Here is a 13,027-nt window from a genome sequence, read left to right on the forward strand (position 1 = left end):
GGACGGTCATCCATATGCATAAATATATATTGACCTGATAAGGACGGTCATCCATATGCATAAAATATATATTGACCTGATACGGACGGTCATCTACGTGCATAAAATATATATTGACCTGATACGGACGGTCATCCATAAATATATATTGACCTGATAAGGACGGTCATCCATATGCATAAAATATATATTGACCTGATAAGGACGGTCATCCATATGCATAAAATGTTATATTGGCCTGATAAGAACGGTCATCCATATGCATAAAATATATATTGACCTGATAAGGACGGTCATCCATATGCATAAAATATATATTGACCTGATAAGGACGGTCATCCATATGCATAAAATATCATATTGGCCTGATAAGGACGGTCATCCATATGCATAAAATATTATATTGGCCTGATAAGGACGGCCATCCACGTGCATAAAATATATATTGAATTGATACAGACAGTTATCCATGTGCATATCATATATACTGACCAAAGGACATTCATCCATGTGTATATCATATATACTGACCTGATAAGGACATCCATCCATGTGTATATCATATATACTGACCTGATAAGGACATTCATCCATGTGTATATCATATATATTGACCTGATAAGGACATCCATCCATGTGCATATCATATATATTGACCTGATAAGGACGGTCATCCATGTGTATATCATATATATTGACCTGATAAGGACGGTCATCCATGTGTATATCATATACACTGACCTGATAAGGACATTCATCCATGTGTATATCATATATATTGACCTGATACGGCGGTCATCCATGTGTATATCATATATATTGACCTGATAAGGACATTCATCCATGTGCATATCATATATATTGACCTGATACGACGGTCATCCATGTGTATATCATATATATTGACCTGATAAGGACATTCATCCATGTGCATATCATATATACTGACCTGATAAGGACATTCATCCATGTGTATATCATATATATTGACCTGATAAGGACATTCATCCATGTGTATATCATATATATTGACCTGATAAGGACATTCATCCATGTGTATATCATATATATTGACCTGATAAGGACATTCATCCATGTGTATATCATATATATTGACCTGATACGACATTTGGATTGGATAACCGTGACTTCTGTCACACCGGGACTACTATTTTCATTCATAAAAAAATCACGAGACGTCATTCATTTTGCAACTACATGGCAGAACCGAAGCAATCTCATGAGAGCGAGAGATATTTACAAACACTTCATTAAATCAAACCAGATAGTCACACGCATCAAATTCGGTTTGCATTCTATACAAGTTATGCATGGAGCTTTTACAGACACTATACAATGGAGCTATATCCATTTACAGTGTACGACTACCGATCAATAGAGCGAGGGTCCCCATGAGCGTGACGCACCCGACCACTTTCGGAACTATTAACTTGATTTAACGTAAAAGGACAAGCGTGGTGAAATGATGTCAGTTTCAACTATCTGGTTTAAACTTACTTGGGATGATCCGGTTGTGCCATCGGTGTCCTCTTCGAAGCGTATATTGTGGCACTGTTTCGGGAGTTGTTTGTTCACGACTGCACGACCAGATCACTCAAAGTGAACATTTCCGATACAAACCATTCGAAAACTCCTTAGAAGTGTGCCTGATTTCTGATTATGTGGCCCAAAATATCCCAAATGTGAACAATAACATTCCCTATCTCTAGCGTACAACGCTGTGAGAAGATCACGGTTGTCTTTTCTTATTCCGGTGGTGACCTTGCCCTTCGTTCGAAGCTGTCACTGACGTGCAAGCAGACTTGAGTTTGTTGACTTTCACGTCTTCAGCATAGGGTGGTACAGCTAACATGAATGTCTTTGTCGAGAATTCTGATTCCCTCTTCCAAAATGGTACGAACGTGATATAAATTCAGCTGATAGACCCCAAAAAAACGAACCATTTTGAATGCTCGAGTGAGTGAGTGAGTTTTGTTTAACGCCGCTTTTAACAGTTTTCCAGTTATATCACGGCATGTCAGCTTAATGTGGGAGGAAAGCCCGAAGTGATGCAGGTCTTAAACGTTTACCACTTCGGTGAAACCCACGAGCACGGGTATGGTGCTGACAAACCTAGAAACATAATCGGGGCGAACCGGGATTCGAACCCACAATCATAGGTTTCTGGCATGCCAAAGGGACGCAACTCTGCACAGCGAATCGCGGCGCCTTAGACGACTGGGCCACCCGTACCCCCCATTTTGAATGCACAGACGGGACCGACTGTTGGTCCGATATTCAGATCGCGGCGCTAATGTGACTTTTCAAATTTGCTTATAGGTGCCCTGCGTACTAACAACATGGCGCTTGAATTACCCTAAGTTTAAGAAATTCTTCCAAAAGGATCTTTGCAAACACAACTGCAGGCGCATGTTGTTAATGCTATTTGGTAGTGATTCATAAACACATGCTTATGATATGGTTGTACTCGTACATTGAACTCAGCTTTTAGCAGATATGTCTTACGCGTCTTCTTCTTCTTATTCTTCTTCTAGGGCGGTCGGGTAGCCTAGTGGGTAAAGCGTTCGCTCGTCACGCCGAAGGCCCGGGTTCGATTTTCCACATGAGTACAATGTGTAAAGCTCATTTCTGGTGTCCCCTGCCTTGATATTGCTGGAATATTGGTAAAAGCGGCGTTAATCCATACTCACTCGCTCTTCTCTTCTTCTTTTTTTTCTTCTTCTTATTATCATTATGGATATAGTGTTGTCGCTTTTAATGGCTCCTGTTTTCACGGGTTTGTCTTGCCGTAAAAGGAGACCATGCTTGTCGTAAAAGGCGACTATGCTTGTCGTAAAAGGCGACTATGCTTGTCGTAAGAAGCAACTACCGGGATCGGGTGGTCAGACTCGCTAACTTGGTTGATACATGCCATCGTATCCCAATTGTGTGTATCGATGCTCATGATATCAATCACTGGATTGTCTGGTCCAAACTCGATTTTTTACAAACCACCGTCACATAGCGGCGTTTAAGAACAAACAAACAAACAGAAAAAGCACCGAAATAATCGCAAGCATGTGTTCATTATGAAACAACCCAAGTAAGTAAAAAACAGTTTTAAACAAAGACAACGACCTTGTATCGTATTGCTAACGATAGTTAAGATATGGTAAGCTTATTTCATAGGAACGCACTCATTTTTTACGCCAGCACACTGTAAACCCGGTTTTCATCGATATATCCTCTACCTCATGCAGTGTGTCTTGGATCAAATTGATTTTCCTTGCCGGGAATAATAGTCGAGAACCTTTGTCTTGGATTTTAATTATTTGTTTAAATGTTATGTATTTACAAAACCGTGAATGTTTTAATATGCTAATCTGCATGGCAATGAGTTTGAACTATCATGAGATTAAGTTTGTTAAAGGCCTTCAAGCAGTGTGACTGTTCTCTGATATTGGGTGATCTTCTCCCCGCGGGGGCTCCTATCCCGAGGTGTATGCAGCCACGTATTGGATTGTGGGACTAATTTGGAAACTTTATTGATTTTCGATACACATTTACATTCAATCAACAAAACAATAGCCACAGAAGTGGAGGCACTTGAAAAGGTTTACACTACCCTGCGAGTTGTTGCTCTTTGGTATATTGGTGTCGTTTAACCTCATAATGTTTATCGAACAATTCGGTGTTGAAATATCTTTAATCTAAAGCGCGGAGATTTAGTAATTTCTCCCTTCCATAAACGTCATTTCCGGTTCCAATATGCCCGACATTAAGCAGCGGGGATCTAGTTGACGTCATTCTTCATAACAGTTCTGATACTTGAAAAATCCATGTTGTGGCTGCGTGTCGAAGCAGACATGTTTCTGTAGCAAATATCTAGCCATGTTGCTGTGTCCAACGACAGTTGGTTGATGAGTTTTATCTAGGGGTATGTAGCCGGAAGCCATTGATCTCAATCGACCCCTAAGTACTGATTTAACGATTAGGTCTATCTCTGTGAAAAAGTCATTGCACAAATTTATTTTGGTAATAATTGATGTTTCTTTCAGTCAAAGCGACATATAAATCAACCAAGAAGGATTGATCTTTAAAATTACGTCATTTGATGATTAAGGCATTACCCGTCTCCGCGCTTAGCAAACAAATTGTTTAGAGTTCGAGATGTCTTAGGGATAAAAGCCGCGCAGAGAATAAAGAAGATGCACCAATCACAGGATGTCACGTGATGGTATTCAGGGTCTGAACTGTCCCCTTTGGTCGTAAAGGGCGAGTTAATAGATCGGGAGGTCACACACGTTTACTTGGTTGATTGTGTGCCATCGTACCCCGACGGCGCGGGTCGTTACTCATAATATCAATCACTGGTTGGTTGGTCTGGTCCAGATTCATCATGTACAGGCCACGATTAAACAAACAAACAAACAAACAACAAACAGACTAACAAACAAAGAGACTAACAGACTAACAAACAAACAGACTAACAAACTAACAAACAGACTAACAAACAAACAAAAGAAAGACAATCAGTTTTAATTTCCAAGCATTACCCGAAACAGGATTGCGGATATATTTAAATATTCATATCCGTATCACCTTGTTTTTCTTAATCACTTAATCGTACTATACTGCTCCACTTTTGAGAGGGATATTTTAATATTTACATGATACACAAATATGATTCTCATAATATGTCAAATGTATATTTAATCAGAATGACATTTAATTATCCCTATCAAACGTTGAGTGGTATAAATACCATTATCGTGATTAAATGAGTGAGTGAGTTTGGTGTTACACGGTGTGCCGTCGTATCAAAGCTATATCACAGTGGGGATGAGTGAATGAGTATGATTTTGCGCCGCTTTTACCAATACTCCCGCAATATCACGGCGGGGAAACACCGGGAATGGACTTCACACATTGTGCCAATGAATGGAGTGAGTGAGTGAGTTTGTTTTTACGCTGCTTTCAGCAATATTCCCGCAATATCACGGCGGGGGACACCAGAAATGGGCTTCACACATTGTACCCATGTCAGGAATCGAACCCAGGTCTTCGGCCTGACTAGCGAACGCTTTAACCACAAGGCTACCCGTCCGCCCCACATTATGCGTAAGCCTATGTCAAAGTATTCCATGAATTGAATCAAACCCGATCCATCAGAGAACACTCGAACCTTTGAGCCACCTAATTACCACGCTACAGAGGTGTAAATTGGTGAAGATCATTCACAGTAATGTATTTACAGCTAGGCGTGTGATTGAGCCTGAGTTTGAATCTGATGTGGTGGTTTGTCTCCTCCAGGAAGAGCCGTCTCGAGAAGGAGAAGGAGAAGGAGAAGAACCACAACAAGATGGAGAAGAACTGGACATTCCACATGGAGGGCGTCGTCTTCAACATCCTCTTTCGTGAGTCCACATTTCCCTTTCATTCTGTCATATACTACACAAAGAAAGTTAAACAACACCCGAATCTTTCAGTTTACTATAGTTAATCTGTCAATTCTTTTGAGTAATTGATAACGAAGTTGTCTCCTCTTAATATACAAGGCAAAGAAGAAAACTCAAGGCAAAAAAATGATCATTTTCTTATTTATCACATTGTGAGTGTTTAGAAGCAGAAAATAATTTCCTTTTTTTTCTAAAATTTAAAGTGCTCTTCCCCTCATAATGCTGAACCCTTGGTCTTTTTAAAGGTCTACTTATTTGCTCGCTGACTTGGTTGATGCATGTCGATGCTCATGATGTCAATCACTGGATTGTCTGGTCCAGATTCAATTATTTACAGACCGACGCCATATAGCTGGAATATTGCTGAGTGCGGCGTTAAACAACAAATAAACAAAACACTTATTTTTCGAAATTCAATTTTTCAAAATTCAAATTCTGGCCAGTTCATTGTTTTTCTTTACAATAGTTGCAGTGAACTGATTTACAACATTTTTAGAAGGGAACATTTTTTTTTAGTGTGATGTTTCGCCCATTTCACATTAAAACGGCATCGCGGTACACTAGTCGGTGTTGTTGTGTAGTCAGTAGAGTGATTAGTCGTTAAAGACGTTCAGCCCTTATGACAGTGAATATTTCCAGTTATCAATGTTTAGTTATGATCAGCATGTTTTCCTTTTGAGCTGTCAGCAGCCGTCTTGTAAATAATCTTCTCGAAGACCAACGTGATCCCATTTGGTCATCTCCACACCCGTGAAGATCCGGGGTAGAATAGGTCTTCAGCAACCCATGCTTGCCGTAAAAAGTGTCTATGCTTGTCGTAAGAGGCGACTAACGGGATCGGGTGGTCAGGCTGACTTGGTTTGATGCATGTCATCATATCCCAATTGCGTGGATCGATGCTCATGATATCAATCACTGGATTGTCTGGTCCAGATTCAATTATTTACAGACCGCCGCCATATAGCTGGAATATTGCCGAGTGCGGCGTTAAGCAAACAAACAAACAAAACATGTAACAGCGTGGGAGGTCGCGGTGATATGGCTAGAATACTGCCACGGGATTGAGCAACATTAATGTATGTTTGAACTGTGGTTATATCGGTGGCGTTATTGTGTCATGTTGATACTTAAGTATTGTTTTACACCGCTCTAGGCCGTGATATAACTGCAATCCAAGAAGAATTCTGCAGTAAAATTATCAAAATTCTGCAGGTAGAACTACATAACTCTGGGGTACAAACAACAATTTCCCCCTCAAAATTTAAAATTTAATACAAACTCATATGCATAGTTTCACTGATGTTTGTTGGTTAGATTTAACCAACGTTTAGTTTGTGTGGTCATAATACCAGAACGTTTAAAAGTGAGAATTATTTATTTCAAATGATGTTGTATTGTAGGATTCATATTGTATGTTTGAATCGCATGTTAAATGTTTGGCCATCACTCGATGGAAACATTGTACAAAAAGGTTGAAAATAATTATAAGTAGTGTATTGATCGATAAAAAGGGGCCATTCCGCGACCTTTCTGTAAGTTACATTTTCTGCAAATCTTTCGCGATCGTGTATTCGAACAATTCGTTTAAAGCGGCGCTAATCCCAACTCACTCACTTTTACGCCACTGTTAGCAATATTCCAACAATATGACGTCTGGGGACACCACAAATTGACATAATACACCCATGCGATGAGACCCGTGAAGATCCGTGGTAGAACAGGTCTTCAGCAACCCATGCTTGTCGTAAAAGGCGACTAACAGGATCGGGTGGTCAGACTTGCTGACTTGGTTGATGCATGTCATCGATCTCAATTGCGTGGATCGATGTTTGTGATGTCAATCACTGGATTGTCTGTTCCAGTCTGGCGTTAAACAAAAAACAAACAAACCCATGCGATGAATCGAACCCCGGTCCTCGGTGTGACGAGTAAACGCTTTAACCCCTAGACTACCCCTCTCCCCTGCACCTTAAGAAGATAAATAGCTAAAAATCAAACTCAATAGGAACACCAGAACCAAACACAACCACCTTTTCGGAGACCGGACACCTTGAAACGAACAAAACATCCAAATGACAAGGCACAGCGATCGAGTAGGTAGAATATCACTAAAAAACTAATTTCCCCATGGACGTGTATCTCCAATCGAGCCATCGTACCCGCATTATTAATGCGTTCATAAATCTATGACAATGATAAGTATTGATTTAAAAACCTGAATTTCTTTGGAAAACAATTGCGTTTTAATCAATTTAAACAGAAGGCACCAAAGACAGACTTTGGAATTATTGACTCAACTAGAAGAAGCAATAAACACGCGCTCTTGAACATTGAGTGCATTGTCGGCAGATTCCACCCTTGTATCACAGGGGAATATAACACGTAACTATGCACAACACACTCCAACCTACACAACGCCAACTATGATGTTGCGTTACGCTGTAGTGCATCTTACAGAATTAACATATATCTAAAGTAGCATATAAAGCTGTCAATTATTTTTAAATAATATTTTTCGATTACACAAACCACCCGACCTCGATGACATTGACGCGAACCAAACAACCCCGAAAAAAAGTTTGAAAACAAACATGATGACATTTTACGCTCTGTCGGTAAAAAAACAGGAAAACATTGTTTTGCAAATTATGGACTTGGAGAAACACATTTTATTCTAAAGAAGGAGATTTGATGAGGACAGTGTTTGGGAAATTAAATTTACATAATTTAAGGAATGTTCAAATATTTATCAACTGTTTGGAATATTTTGGATGAATGAGATTTTGAAATGTTCTTAATGTACGAATGTCGAATTTTAAAATGGCTTAATGACTAAAATGTATCAAAAGAATGCATTTTTCAAATACCAGTATTTTTCTAAATTTTCGGGAATATTTCAAAATAGGGAATTGCATCGGACATAATAAAGTATTTACGCCAGAAAAAATCCATTGCGATTAGTTCAGTGGTTAATTAATAGGGTGTACATATGTCTCAAGGAAGCGCAAAATGCAGAAATACTAAGCTTGTTCTTCAAGCCACGGGCTTTAGGTAACAACTCTAAACTGTCAGTGCGCACATGACTCCCTTTGGTAAAACTCAAGCTCTCACATGTAGCGTGAAAGGCGGATAAGACTTAGATCTGCAAACCGCGCAGTGATACATGTCTACCCTTTCCTTCATCCAATCAGAAAGCAGTATGTGATTAAGTGCGGAATACGTCTCGTGTTTGTGAATACGATAATAAATAACGATCAATGGGCGTGGATCAATTCTCCTTACAAACAACTCTCCCCTGGACGAACAATAACCAATACAGTCCCGATATTGAATACAAATGAAAACCTCTCCATCGTTGCAACTTTCCGTGATTTTCCTTTTTCATTAAAAGCTGCGGTAGATTGTTGGTGTTTTGGTCGTGTTTGTGTACAATTGTGCGATCGTGGTGCTGTTTGCATGGTGTCCCATCGCCTTTATGTGAGCATGATTGATGTTGTGCAACACAATGTAGGCGCTTTAGTCTCCGCGTCCACGTGGATGTCGGCGATCAATAATCAGTTGTGTATCTGACATAGTTTAACAAGCAAACATGCTCTTGGCCCAATCGGAACTGCGACCATTCAGTCATAAAACGGGACTCGAGCAGTAATTATTCTTGAAAAAAATATGAAGGATTAACAGAACACGCCATTTGCACTCATTCTGTACGTTGTTGTCTGGTTGACATTTAACGCAGCTCAAAGCTCATCAAGGACGGAATGAAACAGACAAACAGAACTTCCCTTTTGATATTCAAAAATATTGGGGGCAGGGAGTTATTTAATAATGTGGTTTGCACTCAAATGACTGCAGCCTTTGAACAGTATCCGGGCTATATCACAACGGACCCGTGAAGATCCGGGGTAGAATAGGTCTTCAGCAACCCATGCTTGCTGTAAAAGGCGACTATGCTTGTCGTAAGAGGCGACTATGCTTGTCGAAAGAGGCGACTAACGGGATCGGGTGATCAGGCTCACTGACTTGGATGGTTGATGCATGTCATCGATCCCATTTGCGTGGATCGATGCTCATGATATTATTCACTGGATTGTCTGGTCCAGACTCGATTATTTACAGACCGCCGTCATAGAGCTGGAATATTGCTGAGTGCGGCGTTAAACAATCAACCAACCAACCAACCAATATATCACAACGTGTCAGCTTGATGTGGGAGGAAAGCCCGAAGTGAGTCAGGTCGAAGTGAGACACTTTGGTGAAAGAGGTGGAACCGCCATGAGTCACAACACCACAGGCTTCTTGAACATCTATATACCGTATTCGACGTAATAGGCGTCTAGGGCTCTCTCAAAAATAGAAACAGGGGGCTCTTATTAATATATTATTTTGGTGAAAAAATCAGAGTAAAAAAGATAAATTTCGTGGTTTATGCTGACAGCCAGAATTTTTTTTCCAGAATTGAATTGTCCATAATTAAGGGTGCATAAATACGTCTTGGGTACATTGATCAATCAGAAGGGGTGCTAATTGGGATTGTTCACTCGCCAATATATTAGCAAATATTGCCGTGGGCGCTTATTAGGCCGGGGCGCTTATTACGTCGAATACGGTACATGTATGTCAGAGTTTTGTGGTCGATGACTTTTCAGAATATTGGATGAAATTAAGGCTCCTTACTACCCAGTACTTGTTTCTCATCGACTGCGGGGGCACGGGTGGCCAGGTCGTTCAAGACGCCGTGATTCGCTGTTCAGAGATGTGTCCCATGGGCATGCCAGAAACCTATGATTGTGGGTTCGAATCCCGGTTCGCCCCAGTTATGTTTCTAGGTTTGTCAGCACCATACCTGTGCTTGTGGGTTTCACCGAAGTGGTAAACGTCTGAGACCTGCATCACTTCGGGCTTTCCTCCCACATTAAGCTGACACGCCGTAATATAACTGGAATACTCTTAAAAGCGACGTCAAACCAAACTCATTCGACGCCTGCAAATTGCTCGTCCGCCGAAAGAATAAAAATATTTTGTTAATCCAGAATTATCCGCCGTCAACCTGTAATTGTATGCCACTTATTATGTTTTATTAAGTATTATTAAGATTATCATGTTATACTAAGTATTATTCTTCACAAACGTGACAAAACATGTTCTAAAAAACACGGTCGTATATACATGTATAAATGATAGGTGACGTACGTAAAGTGAACTGTTGAAACTTGAAATGGAAGCAATTCTTGGCTACTTTTATTTCTGTTGCCATGTAGTATTCGCTTCCACCATAGATCGCATATAAAACAGGGAGTTGCGTTGATGTTATAGAAAGTACATGGCATTAAAACCTGCGACAATGGCAATCACACACACCGGCCTCTCTGTTATGTATGAAGTTCGGGGTTGGTGTAAACTTGGTCGTAAAAGCAGACATAACTATCTCTGAAAATTCCCTGGTTACGACTTTCGGGATAAACGAGTTGAAGTATTTTTGTATCACAAAAAGCTTGACTCCAACCAACACAGCCTGTTCAAGCTTCCCTTCATTAACCGACACGCCGGTTCACTTGCAATCAGCCAATTTGGTAGCATTTCATCTGTTAGTTCGTATATTGTAATTTCATATACAACTAAAATGAAACCGATACGGTAGTCCAAACTTAACGCGTAGTTAGCATTATTAGAAATAACACCAGTGCATGCTACAATCTACTGTCCTATTTCAAGAAGTTTCAAGACATTCTGATAAATATTTACTTTTGCAGAAACCTCAGTTTATTCAGTCAAATAGTTCTGGAATTTTCGTGACATCTGGGAGATGTAAAGGGTTACTAATATGACTGTAGTTGTCTCATTTTCGTTCAGCAGTGAAAATCGACAAAAATTTATTTAGAAATAAAATAAAACGAATGTTTTAAAATATGAAATCTCCTTAACTTATATACGAGAGGATATTTTTATGTTTGTTGTTGTAAAATTTAAACTTGTCTGTCATTATGTAATTTAATAAAGAAAGACATGTTCAATAAACTATCTATTTCTATACCCGTGATGATTTTTTTCCCGCGTTCGAAAATGTACAATATAAGCTCTGAAAAATAGAAACGCAACGAAAGGTCACATCTATCCCCAAACTGGACGCTCAGAAGATTCCTACCAACTGTGAGTGGTGTATATAATATGTAGAACAGTTGGCTTTTCTTGTGCTTACTCTTTTCGCGAACACTGGTGTCATCACTGATTTTCTGTGATCCATTCATATAATTTTCATCACTTTTTACTTTTTACGCCCAATGAAATCTTTTCGACAGATAAGGACGTTTGACGGCGTTGACATTTTACACTGCAAAATAACCTCTCTATATTCCCGTGAATTCGCCGTATAACCTAACCGACTGGCACCTTTGAAAGGAATATCTAAAGTTAGTTTCCAGACACGAGACCACAGCAGAATATATTTTCTGTTTGTTTTTAAGGTGGTTAGCCGTGTGCTTCTTTTCCCTACATGGCTCTAAGTGTGAAAACAATACTCTCTCATGTGCTTTTGGTTTTATCAAAGTTTTTTTTACAGTATTAGTTTTGAATGACAGCATATATTCTTATGGAAAATGTTGCCATGAAAACACTCCTGGTGTATGTTAAGTCTTTCAGTCTTTCTGCTTATTTCCTTGTCGTTGGGCCCTGTCAATTATTCAGTTTCGGTCTTTTTCCCGACTTTTCTATCAACATGGGCATACGGGCGTCCCAGAGGTTGAGCGGTAATTTGTTTTGCAGCCTTCTCCAGCTCCCCCTGGATCCATTATCGACTACGATGATGTTCTTTGGGCTGTGACTTCCATACCCGTGTGTAACATCGTCAAGAAGCAACAAGGAGACGACTTCAGACACTGCATGGTGTTTGTATTCCCAACGTTGTCCCACCTGGACCACCCGAGACTGAGAGCTTGTCTGCTGCACTAGATGAGACCACGACAGGAACTGCTATGCCTGGACCACCTGAGACTGGGAGCTTGTCTGCACTAGATGTGACCACGACAGGAACAGCTATGCCTGGACCACCTGAGACTGAGAGCTTGTCTGCACTAGATGGGACCACGGCAGGAACTGCTATCCCTTGACCACCTGAGACTGAGAGCTTGTCTGCTGCACTAGATGGGACCACGGCAGGAACTGCTATCCCTAGACCATTTGAGACTGGGAGCTTGTCTGCACTAGATGGGACAACGGCAGGAACTGCTATGCCTGGACCACCTAAGACTGAGAGCTTGTCTGCTGCACTAGATGGGACCACGACAGGAACTGCTATGCCTGGACCACATGAGACTGACAGCTTGTCTACACTAAATTGGACCACGACAGGAACAGCTATGCCTGGACCTACTGAGACTGACAGCTTGTCTGCAGTAGATGGGACCACGGCAGGAACTGCTATGCCTGGACCACCTGAGACTGACAGCTTGTCTGCTGCACTATATGGGACCACGACAGGAACTGCTATGCCTGGACCACCTGAGACTGACAGCTTGTCTGCTGCACTAGATGGGACTACGACAGGAACTGCTATGCCTGAACCACCTGAGACT

The 13,027-nt window shown here is 40.6% G+C and overlaps 1 protein-coding gene across 1 annotated transcript in view; it reads left to right on the plus strand.

Annotated features, from left to right (window-relative positions):
- LOC139448078 (fas apoptotic inhibitory molecule 1-like) overlaps positions 1–13,027 on the plus strand; it is a 60,276-nt gene that overhangs the window by 25,218 nt on the left and 22,031 nt on the right. Inside the window, exon 3 of the mRNA XM_071229589.1 lies at positions 5,314–5,417. Within this exon, the coding sequence (XP_071085690.1) occupies positions 5,314–5,417 (104 nt within the window). The remainder of the gene's footprint in view (positions 1–5,313; positions 5,418–13,027) is intronic.

Source organism: Haliotis cracherodii, unplaced genomic scaffold (genome assembly GCF_022045235.1).
Source record: "Haliotis cracherodii isolate W230 unplaced genomic scaffold, xgHalCrac1.p SCAF_7, whole genome shotgun sequence".
In the NCBI taxonomy this organism is placed as follows: domain Eukaryota; kingdom Metazoa; phylum Mollusca; class Gastropoda; order Lepetellida; family Haliotidae; genus Haliotis; species Haliotis cracherodii.